Below are 22,535 nucleotides of genomic sequence, written 5' to 3'. Positions count from 1 at the left end.
TCTCCCTCTCACTCATATTCATTTTTCAGAGTAATTTTTTTCTTATCTGTTTTTCTTATTGTCTATTTCTATTTTTTGGCTGCTGTACTTCTTATTTTTTACACCGCCATTTTCTAGAAAAATTCGTACTATACTTATCCTAACATCCTGATTTTACCTTTTAAATTTATCTAATGACAAATTTAGATCGATGTATCTTTAAAAAGTTAAATTATTTACTAATTGACAGTTCAATGCTTGGAAAGATATACGTTATATCGTGTGATACATCAAAAAGAAAAGTCGGTCATGGCATTTTTTAAATGTGATCAAAGATTTAACCAAGGAAATCGGGGCTATCCATGCGCACATTTTTGAAAACACGGATATACAAGCCACTCAGTTCTAATTAATTTTAGAATACTAAACGATTTCTTGTAAAAAATTATTTAACAATAATGAATCGTTATTTTTTATATTAAGATAATAATGAGTTACTAAATTTATATTGTTTATAGTAATAATTTTTATAATTTAAATTAACAATAAATGTTTATACAAATTTACATTTTTACAACTAATCAATTATTTTTATTGCTCATGTATAACTCATTATTGTATAATTAATTATCTATGTTTCGTATAAAGCATATAATAATCCTTGTATATAAAATTTAAAAAATTCAATTCATATAAAAATAATTGATTATTAAAAACGATAACTTATGTTTCACTATTAAAAATTCGATCTTAATAATACTTGGAACTTGTATTTTTATCGTGTTTGATTATAGTTTATAGAAGTAAATAGAATTTCGTTAGTTTATATTGTTTAAAGATAAATGAGATTGTTATTATTATTTATTAAAAAGTATATTTTTAATCAATTATTTAAGAAATTAAAGTGCAAAAATTATATCTTAAAATTTTTAGTACATTTATTTAAAAGTATATTGTTAATTAAGCTTAGTTGTATATTGTTATTAAAAACTTAGTAAATATATCTTATAATTCAACTCCTATTTTATATTTGAATTAACAAAAGTATACTTAGTTTGTATATGTAATTGAAAATATAAATCTATTATAATAACATGTTTTTATTCTCATTTGAAAATTATTTTAGGAATTATGAATAAAAATGTTCAGGCTTAGTTTAATTAAAAAAACTCTAATTTATATTAAAGTAATTTATAGATTCCATCGTAAGAAATTCGTTCTATTCATGTTCTAACATGTCCTCTATTTTGTATTTTGTAAATTATATTATAAAAATTTATAAAATATTGGAAAAAGAAACTAGATAAAAGTAAAAAAATCTTAACTTTAAAAAAATAAATATGTGTAAAAAAATTTTCAAATGAATTTATAAAACAATAAATACGAAAAGAGAAATATGTGAGAAAAAGAAACCAATTAATCGCCTTTTCCTTATTTTCTAATAATTCTGAAATCTTTAACCAATAAAATCATTGCTTTATTTATATATTAAAAAAAAATTAAAAGTAACGTGATTATTTAAAATAAATTCTTTTATATTCAAAATATATAAAAAATGTTTTTTAATTCTTCAGCAATTTCAACACACTATTTATACAAGTTTTAATTATATAACTGTTTATAAAAACACAGTTATTTATAAATAAGTAGTGATATTATAAAGTTATTAAACAAATCAAAAGCTCGACATTTGATATAAATATTTATTTAAAATTTCATACAAATTTGCATGTAACATATTTTTCAATATTTTTATTATTAACCACTAGGTATATTTTATTGTTATTGAATCTTGTTAAACTATATTATTAGTAATATTATTTTGGTCAAACATTAATTAAATTGACTTAAAAAATTTCATAATAAATTTAATTGCTTTGTATGTGCGTGAGAGTTTCAGATATGTACATTATTAAGCACTGTACATACAGTTTGTATTATAAATTATTAAAATACAATTTCCAAGAAATATGACTTTATAGTTTAAAAGTAAAATAATTTAGTAAGAAAATTGTACAATAAAATATATTATAATCATGCGTAGATATTATTTTAACGTTTATATTATATGAATTTAAAATAATAATCTTTGATGAATTTTTTTTTGTGTGCACCCAGTTAAAATTTCCTTGGTCGACTTGGATCATATTCATAAAGTATTTATGTTCTTATCTTACATAAATAAAAAAGGGTTTATTCCAGACGTTCGATAAGAGTCTATCATTGATTCAAATATAATTTCTGAAATTAAGTATCCCACTCTTGGCTTTTGATTCGATAAACTATAAATGTAAACTTCTATCTAAATCATTATATACAAAATATACTCTTAAAGAATATCCAACGTTCATCAATTATTAATAAAAATTCTCGCGACTGGTGTAATTAAAAACCGTCCGTTTCGCAAGTGTACAAAATTTCTGCATATGCAATTTTTAATATATTTAATACAAAGTTTTGCATATTCAAACATCATTAAATTATCTATACTATGCATTATAAAGCAGAAACTAAATATTAAAATTTATATTTTATTTTAGCTATGCGATAATGGAATATCACTTTTTTAAACGTACGGAAATAAAATAAACGATTAACTATGATATGTATATTTTATTCTTTTAAATAACTTTATGTGGAAGTTTGTGTACATACAGTTAAAAATAACTAAAACGCCAAAAATTTTAAAATAAGATTTCTAGAATGATTAATACAGCAAATTTTTCACAATTTCAAAATGTATAATATAGTATATCAAAGCTCACTAAAGCACCGATGTTTTCAATAAATTAGTTAATTAAATAAATTTAAGGTTAATGAAACGGATGGTGCAAGGCTCGCGACAAAACATATTGTCTTTTAGAGTTTTTCTGTATAAAATAAGTTATGTCTTCAAGATTTGCAAGAAAAATTATAATGAAGTTTTATGTAATGATTCATAGTATTTTAACTATACAAAGACGTAAAAAATGCAAAGATAAATAATGTCATAAAGCGATCGTGTGTGAAAAAGTGATAGCGCATAAAAGAAATATTAAAAAGATCACTTTTAGATTTAAACATAAAGGGAGAAACAATATAATGCGTGGTATGAACAGAACTGTGATATTGTTATTATATAAAAATTAAATGACGGAAGAAATGAAAGAAATCTAAAGTAAATACTATACCATAGGGTGAATTACATAATACTGTATTTTACAAGAAAAGTGCATTCTTAAACGTTTTAATGCGATTGTACGTAAGATAAAAGGAATGTATGTAAAACTAAGAAAGTGTAAAAATAACAAATTATTAATACATAAGTCAGCGAGAAACCCTGTAAAAATTGAACGTATTCTTCAATATTAACCATTTCATCCGGTACTTTTATTAATAAATATTAATATTGTAAGTATCAATTCTAAAAAAAGAGAAAACTATAAAAAATTTTTAAACAATGAAAATGTATTATTTGTAAGAAACGTATAAATTTTACAGGGTGCTTAGTACATTGTTTTTACGCTAATCTCCGATTCTGGTATTTAAATAATTTCAACTATTTATAAGAAAAAATGGGAAAAGTCATTGTAGAAGAGAATGTTTTGAAAAATAACATAGAGCGAAATAGTCGTTTAGAAATAAACAGAGCTGTATGTATACTATTATACATATATTGTACTGTATTAAATGTTTTACCACAAAAAAGTGCGATATTTCGATAATTTTTAATATTAAAACAAAAATTTATACGAAATATTCGTGTATAAAGGAATTCTAGATATAAGCGAATGAGCAATAAACACGAGAAATACTAATGTCTAAAAATTTATTAGATAAAATGTATACACTGCATATGAAACCAAGGCTATGCGATTTTTGGTATTTCTCGTGAAGTTGTCCGTTTCCTTCCTCCTTTTACATAAAAAATTTTTTGACGGGGGTATAGGTTTTATTCCATATGAAACGATAATGGTGAGGCGTTTATTTGTCTGTTTTTCAAGTAATGTGAGTGGTAAGCATACAAATGGCTATGTCTGCTTATATCTATACAATGAAACATGGTTGAGAATTATAAATGGCCGTATGAAGAAAATTTCTTTAATATATTACTTCCTTAAGTTAAAATTAATTATTTTCATGTTTAAATAAATATTATTTTGATATTGAATGTTTTAACTGTTCATTGACACCAATTTAATTCTAAAATAAATGATACATATAATGTTAACAATCTATTATTCATTACTCAAAATCAAATTCAGGTACTGAATATTTAAAAGAAGGAATTAGAATTTTTTAATTCATTAAGTTTTAATAGTTGTCATAACCTTCAAAATATAACTTTATTCTTCAACTGTTAATATTTTCTTAATCGATTTTATATATTTTTTCGTTTTTTGGCATGTTTTAAATTAAAATTTGTATACATGAAGTTGTTAATGATTGTACATAAACAAACAAAACTAAGCAACATTTCCATCTTACTTTAGAACTAATTTCGGTTCTGTAATATATATATATATATATTGTAAAACTAATACTAAAAACATTTCATTTTTAACATTTAAATTGATGATTGTTTCGATGTATAGAATAGTTACCAAATACAAATACTTAACAAATTTAATTTATTAACTAAATTAATTATTTTAATACATAAAAGCAATTATTTCAATATTTTAAATAAATATTTTTATTGATAAAATTATTATAATCATGAAAATAAGTTTAATTGTAGTATACATTACACAAAATACTTTTTTTATACTAATAATGATTACATGTCTAAAAACATTAATTTTATTTATAATTATATTTAGTGTAATGATAGAATGCAAAATTTTACAAATTATTTTTAAAAGAGTTTTCAATTATTTAATTTTTTTACAGTTTACAATATGAGTAATTTTTTTCTGTTACTTTTGTGATTTATATTTAGATAAAATATAAATATTGATTTCTTATCAAACTGTAATTATTACAAAATAAGTGATATAAAATAATCAATATATTATAATAGAAAAACTTTCCATAATCTTGTATTTCTCATGAAGTTTATAACAATGATAAAATACAATTTATTCTTACTCACTTAATTGTTACATAAAAAAGTTTAATAATTGAGAAGCATTGATACATCGTGATATTAATCTTTTAGTTTTCAAAAATAAGATAAAATATTTTCACAACTAATAAACATATCGGCTAAATAAAAATATGTAATTATTATAATGTCAACTACAGAATGAATTTGATAAAATTACTACAATAAATGTATATATTTTGCATTTGAGCATATTGTCATATTTTAGAAATGGAAACTCATTACGTCGAAACAATACTCAATTCAAAATGGGAAAAAAATATCCCACGTGAACACGTTCAATAATTTATATAAAAGGCAATATATCATTCATTCTGTGTTATAGGATTATTTTAGGTGTTATAAACTTTACGTATTTACACTTGACTATCATGTAAATGACGGTGAGTAAGAAAAAAAGAATGATATGGATCAACGACCAGTAAGAGTATTCGAACGAGACAGGAAGGAAGGAAGGAACAGCAAATTTATTTACTGAATTCATGATCGTTTTTTAACTTTTTTCTTATGCCGCCATTGTGCCCATATTATCAAATTAATCGTATTTTAGAGAGATTACCTACGTCAATCAAATAGGAAAGTAGTTTAACATGATATATAACTATATGGCTAAATTTTTAAATGTCATTGATCTATAAATTATTTTATAATTTTTTCTTTTTTAGAACATAATGTTTATAATAACTACTTAATAACTATAAGATTTTATTTAAATGATAAATAACAGTGGTATTTTCGAATTATATATTTTATTTAGTGTTTTCTTGCTATTTTATTTCATCAACAGTTAATTAATAAAAATACAAATAATATATAAAATATATTTATATTAAAAGTAAAATTTATTGAATACAAATTGAGGAATGATAACCATTGAATAAGCAAGTCAATCAGCAGTCACATTGTATTAATATGTATAAATGTTTATACGAAATGATTTTAATTTAATTGAAAAATATCATAATCGTAATTTTTAGGAAATGTCAAGATTTTCGTCAAATTAAAATTGAAAATTTTAAGATTGAAAATAATTTTTATATAAAATAATGGTATAAAATAAATATAAAATATAAAATAATGATATTTAATTAGAAAAATTAATAAACAGAAAAAATTTTATCAACGATTAATTTACTTTTACCATTTATAAAAATGTTTTATATACTCATTTGTTATAAAACAAGTTCATTATTTTTATTTGTTTAATTATTGTACATTTTGTGTAAGCTATATATAATTTATGAATGGTTAGATTTTATTAGTGTTTTGAGTTTAAAATTGTTTTAATAAATAAAATTCGAAAACTTTTTTATACATAAAATATAGTTAAAAGTTATAGTATGATGTACTGTTGGGTAACTTTTATAAAATAAAACATATCTCTGCATTGTCTCATTTTAAATATATATATATATATATATATAAATAGAGAAATGTAGAAATAGAGTAAAAATAGTAAATATAGAAATAGAGAAATGTATATAATTGTTTTGTTTTGTACTTTGACACATTTCAATTTTTTTATAAAGAACAATTTTTTAATTATCTTTATAACATAGAAAAAAAAGAATGATGTTACTTAATATTCGATTGGGTTTTTTATTAAAATAAATAAATGTATAAATCAACTATCATGTTAATATATACAAGAAAGTTGTATTATTTTTCTTGAATCAATCAATAAAGTTCAAGTAATGTAAAAAATGAATACCTATTACAAAATCAGATAAATGCGGAAAGGAAAGATACCGATCGTGGAATTATGGATAATGAACACGTTTTACCCTGAATAAGTATCTTGGAATTGTCAATAAGTTTATTACAAATTGGTTTAACATTATTACTGCAAAGAGAGTCGAGATGTACCGACACCTTTTCAGTCATTTGTAGAAATCAGAATAATATGAAATTAATTAAAAATGAATATCCTTATCTCCTCTTTAATTACCTTTATTAGCTCCTTCCTGTATTCACATATAATATAACTATAATACTAAGCATTTATTTACAAATAATCAAAATATAATTATAATTAATTTATAAAATTAATATATAATTATTGTTATTTTACATCGAATAATTGTTATCTTATTACGATTACATGGAATAGAATAAAAATGAGATTTTTGCATTCATTACATTATCATTATTACTATCGCTGTTGTTGCTATTATTAAGACTATTTCATTAAATATGGCAAAATATATCTTAATCAAATTATTAATTTTTACTAATGTAAAGCCAGGGGAAGTAATATTTGGAAAAAATACATGTCCCAATTAATTTTTTTTTTTTAACAATTTTTTATCAAGTATACTTAATCGTTAATTTTACTTTTGAACTATCTATCGTTAAATAAAAAGATGTAAATAAGATTATATAAATGAAATAGGTTATATTGTATCCTCTGCAATATAATTTAAATTACCATAGTTTTTCAATTTCACACAATGATTTGTGATACTCTTTATGTTGAAAAAATGTTTTAGCTTCAAGTATAATAATTATAACTGCTTAAAAGCTATTTTTATCATTGTATCTAGCTGTATTGTATTATTAGCAATTTCAGGTTATCGCTATCTATATCAAAAGTATTAATAATTGTAAATAGTAAAAAAGTATATATTTATGCAATAAATTATGTAAGGAATTTATATTTAATATAAACGCATTTATTATAGCTACTTATAATTTAATTCGTAGATAATATTGATTCTTTTAGTTATATGAATAAGATATAGATAAATATAATAAAAGATTACTTAAAATATAATTACGATAGTATTGTAATACAATATTATAATATATATGATAAGTTATTAATTATATAAGAAAATAATCTTAATAAATATCTATACTATTAGAAAGATTAATTTTGTAAATTAGCCAAATGATTTTAAAACTGTGTTAAGCGAGTTATTTTAATAAATATAACTAATTATTGAAATTTTGCTGTGAATTACTTATAAGAGGAACGATTACAAATAATTTAAATTGATCTGCATTGTTATTCATGCTACAGTATATAATTTTATATTGTCAAAATAATATATATATATATATATATATATATATATATATATTTATTTATTCATTTAAATAAAATTATGACTTTCTTAATTATATCGGTTCTTATTCATTATAAATATAAAATAATGTAAAAACAAAGTAATAATGTAATCTTCATTTTAAACTATTATGCACTGTTTTTTCCAAAGAAGTTGTTCTTTTTAAAATTTTTATATAATCCTGTCATAATTTTCAATAAATTTATCAATTGGGTACTATAATTGTAGGAGTTTGTTTTATTCAGGTAATCGATTCCACATTTAGATAAGTTACAATGTGTGATTGAACATATCCTCAAATGAAACAGAACTCCATCAATTTTTATTCGTCTAGAATCATGCCCGCGGATACTTTGATACCATGTTTCCATCCTTTATTCTTTCACATATATCCTTTAATTCCTGTAATAACTTCAAGGCTTAATTAACATTGCTTTGAGAATGTCTGCAATATAAAATTACATAATTTAAACAATTTTTGACACAAAAAAACAATTCATTTATCTTCAATAAAAAAAATCATACGTACATTATTAAATACTGATTCTTCTATTATTATTATTAAAATGATTCTATTAATTTAAAAATCATTTATATTTAAAAAGCAAATTGGGTTTAGCGAGTACTAATCGGATTAAATATGGATATCTATTTAATGTAGATAGAGTTTATTGATACCAATTAATATATTTATTCTTGTTATTCGTAAACATTGGTTAATCTGTCAATGTACATGTCAGTAAAATTCAAAATCTGATAGAAATCATGATTGTTTTTTTAAAAAAAAATATCATGATAAAAAATTATTTATACAATAATTTTTAATCAAATAAATATTTCAATCAAATAAATTACAGTTAATTGTCCCTAAGTTATTAAAGAGAGACATCATATTGAAGTAGTGTCAGATGCTTAATGCTAGACAGTTTTAATTTCATTTACAATTTTCTTACACAAAAATAAAATATTTATACAATATATTTGAAAATAATTGCTAAAGAATTTTTTTTTTAAATAATAGGTATAAAATATTCATATGCTCAAATAATAGATTCTATAAAAATGTAACTGTTAATTATTCGACATTCTACATCCTAAGGTAATCCAATGGTTTATTTTCTGAGAAAAGATAAGAATGTTAACTATAAACAATTTTTATTCTTTAGTTTCTCCAGGTAAGAGAAATATTTTTTTGAGTGCCATTTTTACTGTGTATTAATTAGATTACTTTTATTATAAACTTTCCATTCTAACATCTTCTATGGGTTATTTTGATAAAGTAAAGACATTTATACTGTTATAAATCTATGTTATCTGTTTACTTTTTGTAAAAAGAAGCAGCAATGTAATATAATTCTGACAGTTCATTAATCTGGTGAAATAGTTTATAAGAAGTAGAATACAAAAAGGCTTATTTAATAGATTTCATTAATATGTATCTAGAAACAATATTAAAGGAATATATTATATTTAGGTTTAAACAAAAAATCTAATAGTTTTATAGGTAATAACATTAATAAATAATCCACAGAAGAATATCAACATTTATGGATTATTTAAATACAAATATTGTTAAAAAAACGAAGACTAGTATTTTAAATTTTATCGTAAGTTTATAGAACAATATTCGCGGTTCTATAAACCTTGTTGAATTGAAATTATGTTTTAATCCATTATCAGCATAAAAATCTAGAGATGTTTTGGCAATCGTTTGTTGACCATTAAATAATTTGTACTTGATTATGTATATAGCTAATTGTATATGGATCTCATTACCTTTAGTTGACGACCAAGGAAGTTACTTAATGAAAGTTTGACATCGATGATTTTGTCAGAGCAAAATCAATAGAATTGATAAAAATATTTTCTGGGCTCTTCTGTCTAAAACAGCTGTGACTGCAAATATAATAACTACTTTTAAATAAATTTTTTTATTGAAAAACTTATGTGCATGCTATTATAATTCGAGTCAATTACTTTGGTATATTGCTTGTATTCACTTAATATACGTTTAGAAAAATCAAATAAAAAACTTACCAAAGGTTCATTTACATAAAAAACACATTGTAAACCATGTAAATATAAAAATGCATAACTAAAAACAATCGTTACAACGAAAAAATGTTTAGAATTCAATTAAATGATTGAATTTAGTTTGATGCTGATAAAATTGAAAAAGAGAAGCAATACTAAATTTTGTTCATGAAAGTTAAACAGTAAGCACTATAAATGAATATAAGGAGGAAATTATGACAAAACTATTATGTCTTGCCACAATTTTATTTGAATATTTTTAAGTAGATTGATAGAAAATATAAATAACTTAAACTAAATAAAAAATGTAAAATACAATTAACAATAAAATTTAGACTCTTTTATTCGGCCTTATATTTATTTTTAAATTCAATAGCTGTAAAAGAGCTATTTTTAACCTTCAAATAAATAATTTGTTGTTAATAGTATATTGCTTAAACTTGTTTGAAAAATAAACTTTTTTCACTGCACATTTTATCTTAGCTACCTTCGGGTCTTTTACTCCGTATAATAAGCAATCTATATTTTGTTGATAATCTAATAAATTTAACGAAAGAAGCCACAAAATATTCAAACATGATTATTAAAAAGATTAATCTTCTATTAAAATGAATCATATTATCATCATAAATCATATACTATTTTTTATAATCATAAAAAATAAAAAATTGTAAGAACAATTAAAAATATAAAATTAAAATATAAACTCAATAGAACTTTAACCTCTATTGATAACTAGAATATAATAAAAAGAGAAGAAATTAAGTCAACTATACAAGAATACAAGTAGTAAATTGTAGTAATAATAAATTTCAATGAAGATGAAAATGATAGTGCTATATAAACTAAATACTAAATAATGAACTTAAATAATAAATAGAAACAGTCAAGTGTTTATTTTTTATGTTTATTGTAATAATTGTTTTGTTGGGTTTTTACACAAAATAATATTGTGGTCGTAGGTTATTACATATTTCTAGAGACATGTTGGATTAAAAAAAATAAATATTCAATATATATGACACTTATACATAACTGACAACTGTTTATTTGCTATAAACTAACATGTCAATTTACCTCTTCTTAAGCTTCTTATGTAAGTGCTTCTTATGTTCACCAAAAATAAAAACGTTATTAAATTTACTTTGAAAATTTAATCAGTATGTCCGGTATGGTGTTAAACGCATACATACACATATAATATATAGATTCCTTGGGTTCCATATTTCTTAGTTTCCCAATTTTCCTTCTATAATATTGTATCGTGCTTATTGTTATATGAAGATATGCTATCAGATATGTCTTTAACACAACTCCAACATATATTTATTCGTTACGCTTTAGATATTAGTTTTTCTCCAGCCGCTTGACTACACGAGACAATTAGAGTATACTCTCCTGTAAACTGAGTTCCAGTATTTTATATATAATTCATACAACCATAGGGTGAATACAGTAAGTTCCAGTGTAGGCCACTTATTTTAAGAGTGACAAAAGATTAAAATAAATTAAACGACTACTTAACCAAGTATTCTAGTTGTTATTAATTCGAAATTATATCGATTTTTTTATTCTTTCCTTTTTTCTCTTCTATTTTTTTAACTTCTTCTTTCATAAAAAAAGTCATCTACAGATGACAATTTAAGATATTTACATTATTAATAACTTACACTATAATATATTTACTCGTAATATAGTGCAAATTATATTCATAATAATTTTTCTCACTAAAATATACTTTATTTGTTTTATATATCATTTGAAACTATAATTCTTTTGCCAGGTATTTGTTTTATTTCTATTATTGTATAGTTATTTGGTTGTTTCTATAGTTACTAATTCATAAATAGTTTAAACTTGAGCATATACATTTTAATTATCAGAATTCTGCTTATTTAAAGTCGTTAGAATGATTACTTTTAAGTTATACATTGATTAATGCGTAGAGTATGGTGCACTGAATTGCAAGTACATTTGAGCAAGATTCAAGTTTATTTATTATTTATTGGAGATAAATTTATTATAGTAGAAGTTATTTTCAAACTTATAGAATTTTTGTTTTGAGTTCGGTATTCAACCCGCTTATTAAATATTATTATTATTATAGTTTACCTCTATTATTATTATATTTTTCCCATTCAGCGATGACCTTAGATTATCGTGAAGATTTGCAGGAAATATAACATATTATATTTCGAAGTCAACCTGTATATATATATATATATATATATATATATATATCTTTTCTGAATAGATTTATTTTGAATCTCACATATCCATTCTCATCACAGAAAATACTTAGAATCACCTTGAATAAAATTTAGATAGTTATTCTGTCAGATTCTTGATTAATGGAAAGCATTAGACGATATTATATCACACGCAATATTTTTAAATATTTTAAAAAGCTATTATAATACTTGTGCTTGTAGTCAAAATAATTTATATTTAGTAAAATAAAAAATTCGAATATTTATATTAGAATAAAAAACATAAAAATAAGATTTATATATCTCTGTTATGCATATGTATTTTTTATTTGATATTTTCAATATAAAATGGCATCATTATCAGTGAAATATATATTGAGTTAAAAGTAAAGCCATGAAAAATTATAGTATTAAAATGTCATAATTGTGTTTTATAATTAAATTATTACTAGTCATGATTATTGTGTAGTCGACTCATTAAATGTTTGATGTTGAAATTCCCAAATGAGATAGTAATTTAATTATATTATATGCATTTATATTATAGAAATTCTTATAGTTTTTGATAAGTGTATGTACAATTTACAATCTAGATAGAACATAAGTGATAATCTGTACAATAAATATTATTGTTGCTAGATTCGGTTATGAATAAATAAAATTAACTTTATACAGCTTCCTGTATAAATATATCTTGTATATATATCTAAAATATATTTTTAATATACAGATATAAAAGTATATAACAATACATAATATTATATAAATATATTTTATATAATAAAATTATTTTAAATAAGATAATTTTATAAATGAGGAAAGAACCTATTAATATTTATGTCTAGCTTTTATTTTGAATTTTGAAATTATTTTAGGCTTCATTAAAATAACAAAGTTACTAACTTTGTCATTATAATCCCTAGTTTAAAAAAAAAATTTTATATAATTTAAATATTTTACATATCGTGCGAAATTACTTTTATTAATTAGCATACAAATAATTTAGATATAAAATAATTAATATGATGAAAAAAGAAAATTCAAGTACTGTAAAAAATCAAAATGCATTCATCCAGAATTAAGCTTTGAATATTAAATTTGAATTTTTTTAGGTAAAATTTTAAGTATTATATAATTTCTATACATCTAATTAATAATCATTAGTTGAAATATTGTAGGAGGTATATTAAAGGTATATTAATTTATATAATAGAAAGATATTCGCACTCATGAATGAATTTAATAATAATTCTAATATTGATTTAAGATCAGAAAAATTATCAATTGGGATTCTCGAAAAATTCGATAAATACTACACATAACTAATTGCCCACAAAGGTTACAATGGTCAAACAATTATAGATATGTAACTATAGGTCTGAAAGAATTTCAATTGTCATATGATAAATGGCACAGAAGAATATACTATTAAATTTAAATTGAATTATTTGAAAAAAAAATAGTTTGAAGAACCAAGTTTTATTTATTTAATAAACCCATTGATACCTAAATATATTAATCTAAATGTGTTTCTATGATTTATGACGTACAATTAAGTGTCTGTACTTTATAATAATAATAATAATAATAATAATAATAATAATAATAATAATAATAATAATAATAATAATAATAATAATAATAATAATAATAATAATAATAATAATAATAATAATAATAAATGTTATTATTTTCATTTTTAATAATATTAAGAAATAGTAACAAAATATAACCAAGAAAAAAAATAAACTAAAAGTGTTAGTAATTAGTTTTAATATTTTAATTTTTCATTTATTATTATATTCGTTATTTATTAGTTACAATATGTAATAATTAGTACTAATCATTGTAGAAAATAAAGTTTAATGTTCTAATGTACCAACAAGTATTAATTAAAAATGAAGAATAAATATTAATGTAAGTTAACGTATTTTGATATATCATAGTATGTCTAATATATTATGCGGTGTATAGTAGTAATACGGTAACATAACGTGATAAGATGTTTAGAATCAATCTCGTTGTTTATGCGAAATGATTCAATATCGCATAATATGATAAAAATAAAAATTCCTCAATAGTTGCGTGTATAAAAAAAGCAAATATAATATTCAAACTTTGACATAAAAAAGTACGATATGAAGTTGCTTCAAATTATTAATATGATTATTTGAATTACGAGTTTAATAAACACAGAAATTCAAAATAACTAAAGGTATAAATAAATAGAAAATTCTATGCATAGTGTTAAAAATAATAGATACTAATATACTATCGTAACTTAAATAAAGACAAATAAATAAATCAAGGAGACGAATAAAACTAGAAAGTAAAATATTACAAAATGTGTTTATTGTATTGAAATTAGACATTTAACAGTGATAATAAAAATAATATTATTTTCTTTTATTAATGAATGATGAATTATTAATGATGATTTATAAGATTAAATAAAGTATTATAATTAAAAGGTGTAATAACATTTAAATCTAGCCTTCGTATCTGGATTAAAATAATTATAATATTATAATAGTGCGATAATAATAATAAATCATATAATATTTTATAATTTATAATATTTTATAATTTATAATAATATTTTATATTTTTATAATATTTTATTAGAAATTAATAAATAATTAAAATCAATTTATTTAATATAAAATTATATCGAATAATTTTAAATTAAACTGAGAAACGTAGAAATGGTGTTTAAAAATCTTATATAGATAATATAAAATTTACATATATTTATATATATAATTCTAAATAAACTAAATTAAAAAATGATGAAATTAAAAAACTAATTGGGTAGATATAATTCTTATATCTTATAATGTGATAATTTTATATAATAAAAATTTGAATAAAAATAAAACAATGGATATATGCTGCTAGCTACAAAATCTTATTTAATATTTAAATGAATACATTATTAATTAGTTTAATTTATTAAAATAACAATATAATTTTTTATTGAATAAATATTACATACTAATCTCATAATATATTAATGGTCCCATAAGATTTTATAAAATAAAAATTTAAAAATATTTTACTATATTTAATTAGTGTATTATAAATGCAGAAAATATTCGACAAAGCAATAATATGAATATAAATTTAATTAAGTATAGGGATACAGTTTATTTATACAATATTATGTATTACGTTTTTATAAATATTAATATTGGTTTTCTATAGCTAATTCCAATCTACTCGTTATTTGATCACTAGTGGTTCCTCTGTAATATAATTAAGATATCAAAATTATTTAACGATGTTTTTATGATTAATATATATATCTGACAGAATATTTTGTCTGATAGAATAACCATTCACTGACTTGTTCGTTATATCTTATGAAATATAACAAAATGTTTTTGATAACTTTCGAACTTCCGTTGTTCATAACGATATACAAATTTATGACATTAAAAATTAACATATTTAATTAAAATCTATGTATATAATTTACAATATTATAAAGCTGATGTTGTTCTATAAACCTTAACTATATTTTGAAGCATTTTTTATTTAAGGAATAATATATTATCTCAAAGAGGATTTATAATATTTAAAATCATACAAAAACTGAAATATTACAATTAGAAAAATTCTTAAAATTTCTTTATAAATATTAAAGTATATCTCAGGATTAAAATGCGAAAGGTATTTAAAAAATAAAATAATCATAATTATATAATATGTATTAAAATAATTATATAAATGTGTTGTACTTATAAATATAACTAAACATATACCTAAGAATTGTAGTAATTATATATATAATTCTATTAATATCGTATCACAATTTAGGTAGGCATATTTTCACTAAAACTGTAAAAAAATAACAAATTTAAAGAAAACAATAGCTAAAAATAAATAAACAGTTTAAAATTCCGACTGAACTATTTACTTGCAAATTACTTAAATGAATAAATAATTATAATTAACCTTAATGAATTATTCTGCAAGTAAATAAAATTGTGCATTAAAAACATTATGGGTTATTACATATATATTGCCTTTAATGATCAGTTCTTCTGAGTTAGTAAATTTCAGTTACATTAATAAAATTAGGAATTAACTTTACTAATTCTTTCATTTTTATTTTGATCTATGTATATACCTTGCTGTATTTACCTCTCTTAATTATCTTTTCTTTTTTCTATTATTATAAATTATTTGTTTTTTTAAGATTCTTTATAACATGTTTATCTTAAATATCCTTTTGGATTACCTTTCTATATGGAAGGAAAATATCAATATTAAAGAAAATAACAATATTAAGGATTAGTACTTCATTGCTTTTCTGTTAAATTAAAAATTCTAATAATGAACAATTGTTTTATTGCATTTCTCTCCAATTATTCTAAAACATATTGATCATTAAAACTTACAACATTAGCACTAGTTATCGTCTGTACAAATATCGAATGTATATTTCGTAAACAATTAGAATTTCAGACATATAGGTATACATTAACGTATATAGTAGTCTATATATATATATACATATATATATATATATAATAAAATTTATGATAACAAATTTATAATTTGTAAATTAATAATATAATTAGTTCTAAAAGCAGCTTATAAATTATTTGTATTTTTGAAGTTATGTATTCTAAAATTTTTATAAGCTTTATATTTACGTGTGTTTTTAAAAAATGGTTTTTGAATAAATTGTTAATGAATTTTGTAATTTTTGTCATATAGAACAGTAAACATGATTTGCAAGAACGATATAAGCATATACACGTGTATATTTCAAAATATTGTTTAAATAAAATGAAGTTAATTAAGTGAATTCGGTCATAGAACAGAGATGGAAAATTGAAATAATTTACCTATTACATGTAATTGGATCATTTCAATTATAATTAAACTCAAAAATTTTTTAAAGACCATTTCTAAAATACAAAAATATAAAACAATATCTTTTTAATTTTCCTTTTTTTTTTAATAAAAGATCAAACAACCGCGCATACATTAACCAATTAGTATATAGCATAGAATCTAGATTAGCTCATTCGTATCGTTACATGTATCTCTACTTTCATAGTAAATACTGCCATCTAAGAGAAAGTGTAGAAAGCTTATACTCACTAATGAACGAATAAAACAATCAAGTAAAGTTAAAAGTATATTATTAAATTATCTATTTAATTATTTTGAGTGTATTTTATTATTTAAGAAAGAATGAAAGTTTACTTATTTCTATAAGTAATTTAAAACAAATTGTTTTAATTTAGAATTTTCTAGTTTTCATTCGAATGTTTCGATAAAATTTAAAAATCAAGGATGACCTTTCTAGAAGTAAGTTTTCTAGTAATTTATTTTGTAAATATTATTCTCCAATATATTTTTAACATATTACAGTAATATAATTAAAGTAAAACATATTATTTATAAAATATTATATTTTAGTGGCGTCGTTTTAATTTTTTTGATCTTAAGAAGGATGTTGATTCTGGGAAAATCGTAGAAATTCTTGGTGTAAGCATAATTTTATTAAAATTTATATTTAAATTTAAATTTATACTTAAATTATTGAATGATAGGAAGCACGAATCATAGCAGGAACAAGTGGAAACGGACACTTGGTGTTTGGAGATAATAATGGAAATATACATTTAGTCAATAGACAATATGAAATAACTACGTTTAAAGCATATGAAACTAGTTTAACTGCAGCTCAACAAGTACAAAATTCTATATTTCTCTTCACAATCGGAGTACAATGATTTATTAAATAATTTCCCATAAATGTTTAAATAATATATTAAGGACTTTATATCTATTCTAGGAAGATGAAACTGGATGTAATCCAACCATTAAAGTATGGAATTTAATAAAAAAAGATAAACAAGGATTTCCTACCTGTGTACGCATCAGTAGAGCTGTACCTAGCTATAGAGCAATACCTGCAAACGTATTATGTGTTCACTCAAGTTTAACATTAATGGCTGTTGGATTTGAAGATGGTTCTATTATGCTTTATAGGTATAAAAGTTGAATCAACCCTTGATTTTTATTTATAAATATTCTTATATATACAGTTAATATTTAAATTATATTTACAGGTAAAAACTAAGATATATTTTCTATGTAAAAATATATGATTGAATGTTATCCTTTATAGTAAATTATTAGTAAATAACTAAATAATGTTTTATTAAAGTACATGGTGAAATTAATTTTTAATTGTAAATTTAAGTGATTGATATATTTTCAACTTTATTTAGTTCTTTAATTTAAGGATTAAAATAAAAAATAATACTTGCTTAAAACATGTTTATTTTAGAGGTGATTTGACACGTGAAAGAAAGAACAAAATAAAAATTTTAAAAGATAGTAATTCAGCAATAACTGGCCTTGCAATAAAATCAACATGTAAACAAATGTATTTATTTGTAGCAACTGTTAACAGTGTTTATATATATAATATAACAATTAAAGATAAAGAATTCAAATCCGTTTTGGATAATATGGGTTGTCCAAGAAAATGCAGTGTTCTTGCAGAATCAAAACAAGACAACCATTTTATGATTGGTCGAAATGATGTAAATATTATAGTTAAAAATATTTTTATATATAAAATTTTTTATAGACAAAATTTTTCAGGCTGTCTATTGTTATACTCCAGATGGTAGAGGGCCATGTTATGCAGTAGAAGGCCAAAAAGTAATGTTAGAATGGTTTAGAAATTATTTAGTTATAGTTGCTAAAGACACAGGAATTGTACCTAGAACAACTACTATTTCTACAAAACCAAGGTAAAATTATTAATTATAAAACAGTAGTTTTTATATTTATAATTTTATTTGTATTTAATAATGTTCAATATTAGTTCTATAGAACCAATACCTCCAGGAGCTGATAAGCACATTATTACAGTTCTTGATATTCAAAATAAATTTATTGTTTTTTCTGCTACCATGTTATCTATTCAAGCAGTTTTATCAGAATGGGGGGGCTTTTTCATACTGAGTGGAGATTGTAAATTGTATCATTTAGATGAAAAGGATTTACAGTCAAAATTGACATCACTTTTTAAGAAAAATTTATATGATGTTTCTATTAGGTATTGCTATTTAAATAATTATATCTAATATTTTTAAGTTTAATTTTAACTATACAAACTTTTATAGAATAGCTAAGAATCACCATTATGATATTGAAGGTCTTGTTGATATATTTCGTCAATATGGTGATCACCTATATTCTAAAGGTGATCATAATGGCGCCATAGAACAATACATAAAAACAATAGGAAAACTAGAACCATCTTATATTATTAGAAAATTTTTAGATTCACAGCATATAGACTATTTAACTACATATCTTCAAGCTTTACATAAACAAAGTCAAGCTACTGAAGATCATACAACATTATTATTAAATTGTTATACAAAACTTAATCACACAGATAAATTGAAAGAATTCATAATGGTAAAAATTTTTTATTTCAAACAATTATACTTTTGAACAAAAATTTCATGAATAAACCAAATATTTTATAGACAAAAGATCGTGAAATCGATTTTGATGTTGAAATTGCTATAAAAGTTTGTCGACAAAGTTCTCCTCCGGATGCATTGTTATTAGCTCAAATGCATAAAAAGCATGGGTGGTACCTTCGTATCCAAATAGAAGATAAATTGGAATACAAAAAAGCTTTAGAATATATAGCTACTTTAGATTTTGAAGAAGCTGAAATGAATATGAAAAAATATGGAAATATTCTTATTGAAAATATTCCTAATGAAGCAACACAATTTTTAAAATATCTTTGTACAAATTATAAACCAACAAATAAATCATTATATAAGGTATATTTGTTTATTAACTAAATACAAATAAATAGTTTCTTTATATAATTTATTAAAATATATAATTATGTAATATTTAGGAACAATCAATTGGACAAGCTAACCCTGAAGACTATATACATTTATTTTTGAAAAATTCTGAACGACTTGTAGAATTTTTGGAATATTTAATTAAAACCGATAGCAAGTAAATAAAAAGTATTCATTAATAATTTAAATTTAAATACCATAAATAAGTTTCAGATTAAAGAAATTTTATTTTATAGATGGAGTACACCAGTATACAATACTCTAGTTGAACATTATTTACATGTTTGGTCTTCTTTAATAGAAGATATTGCAAAATTAAAATATGAGCAAAATGTTGTACGTTTATTACAAAGTTCAAATGCATGTTATAGCAAGGATCAAATATTAATATTATGTCATCAACATAATTTTGGACGAGGAGTGTTGTATCTATACGAAGAAAGGAAATTGTAAGAATATTATGATTTTATACTATGCTTTATAGTAATATGAATACAAATTTTATAGATATCAAGAAATATTGCAATATCACTTACGTGAAGGAGATATTGATCAAGTTTTAGCTACGTGTAATAAGTTTGGTCGTCAAGATCCAAATTTATGGATTCAAACATTATGGAGTATAGTAAGAAATCAAAATACACCTCCTAAATTTTTATCTGATATTCTTGATTATATTGGTAAGATTTATCGAAAAATTATTTTGTTCATTTTTAAAAATAAATATTCTGTAAATATGTATAAATATTTTTGTAGCTAACGAAAAATTATTATCACCGTTAATGGTAATTGATGCACTTTCAACATCGTTGACATGTACTTTAGGAGATGTTCGAAATTATTTAAATAGTGTATTACGACAAGAATACGAACAAGTCCAAGTTGATACTGAATTAACAGAAAAATATCGACTAGATACTAAAAAATTAAGAGAACTAATACAAAGTATAAAAAACAGTACAATTATTTTTCAAGGATCAAGGTGTAGTGCTTGTCATCATCAGCTAGAATTACCGTCAGTACACTTTATGTGTCAACATTCTTATCATCAACAGTTAGTATACATTAATAAACTTTAATAATTTTAAATAAAATTTTAATTATAAATATATTCTAGTTGTTTTCAAAGCTTCTCAGAAAATGAAAATGAATGCCCAGCTTGTATGCCAAATAATAAAAAGTGGTTAGATATTATTAGAGTTCAAGAACAATCAAAAGACCTTCATGAAACTTTTCATAGTCTTTTAGACAGAGCAGAAGACCCTTTTTCATTAGTTGCAGATTATTTTGGTCGTGGAGTTTTCAAAAAACTTATGGTTATTGCAGAATGGCAACAACCACAAATTATAGAATTGATTAATCAAGAACAAAAGTTAAAATATAATGACTATGAACTTGATGTAGAAACTAAGATTCGATTAACTAAAGGAAAACATAGTATGTTAAATAAATAAAAATTTAATCAATATATAGTGTATTGTGTACCAAAAATTTCATTTTGTTTTATAGTTAAACCGAAAGAAAAGACCAAAACTGATTTATTTTCATCTCAGCCATTAACTGAGGATTTACTGCATGTAGTAAATAAAACAAATATCTATAATTCACCATTAGAAGCTAATATAATTGGAAGTGGTTTTTCAACAACTCAAGCCATTTTAAAAAGAGAGTCTTCAATACTTATTCCTGAAGCTAAAATTGTAAATAATGTAATATCAAAATCTTCACTAGCTGAAAAAGTATTCATTCCACCTAAAATATCAATTATTCCATCAAATCCTTTTAAGAGTGATTATGATGAATCTAAAAATCCATTTTCTGAAGATTACAAAGATGATAAAAATAACCCATTTGAAGGTAGCTATGGCGACTAGTAAAAAATAAAATTATTTCTTGTGAAATTGATTCATTAAAAATTTGTGCATACATAATACATAATATCAAGCTTTATATAAATCAATACATCAATGCTTTATTTGGATATATTTTTTTATTAATATTATTTTAATTTTATATTTAGAACATAGATGTGTATATAAAACTGGTAAAATAAAATAAATTATATAAATTAGACATTTAATAAAACGAATGTAGTTATTATATAAATATAATTGTCTAAATTGATATTAAAAATTATTATTCATAGAATGTTTCCATATGTATATTTTATTACTTATTGAGAAGGCATTTAAAGTATTCACATTAATTGAATTTGAAGATGTAGGGCGCATTATTATGAAATATTGATTTGTATATTTTGGATTATAAAAATCAGAAAGTTTGGGTA

At 21.6% G+C, this 22,535-nt stretch overlaps 1 protein-coding gene across 1 annotated transcript; it reads left to right on the top strand.

Moving 5' to 3' along the window:
* The first annotated feature begins 17,669 nt into the window (after positions 1-17,669).
* Vps11 (vacuolar protein sorting 11) lies at positions 17,670-22,183 on the top strand. The gene is made up of 15 exons (XM_011505004.1): positions 17,670-17,702; positions 17,814-17,882; positions 17,948-18,121; positions 18,193-18,389; positions 18,691-18,949; positions 19,011-19,162; positions 19,237-19,470; positions 19,538-19,838; positions 19,910-20,218; positions 20,299-20,405; positions 20,485-20,697; positions 20,756-20,928; positions 21,005-21,302; positions 21,366-21,685; positions 21,758-22,183. The coding sequence occupies exons 1-15, from the start codon at positions 17,688-17,690 to the stop codon at positions 22,120-22,122; spliced, it is 3,186 nt and encodes a 1,061-aa protein (XP_011503306.1). The 5' UTR covers positions 17,670-17,687; the 3' UTR covers positions 22,123-22,183.
* The last annotated feature ends 352 nt before the right edge of the window (positions 22,184-22,535 follow it).

This window comes from Ceratosolen solmsi, unplaced genomic scaffold, assembly GCF_000503995.2.
Source record: "Ceratosolen solmsi marchali unplaced genomic scaffold, CerSol_1.0 scaffold49, whole genome shotgun sequence".
In the NCBI taxonomy this organism is placed as follows: domain Eukaryota; kingdom Metazoa; phylum Arthropoda; class Insecta; order Hymenoptera; family Agaonidae; genus Ceratosolen; species Ceratosolen solmsi.
This window is presented reverse-complemented; position numbering and strand designations above follow the sequence as displayed.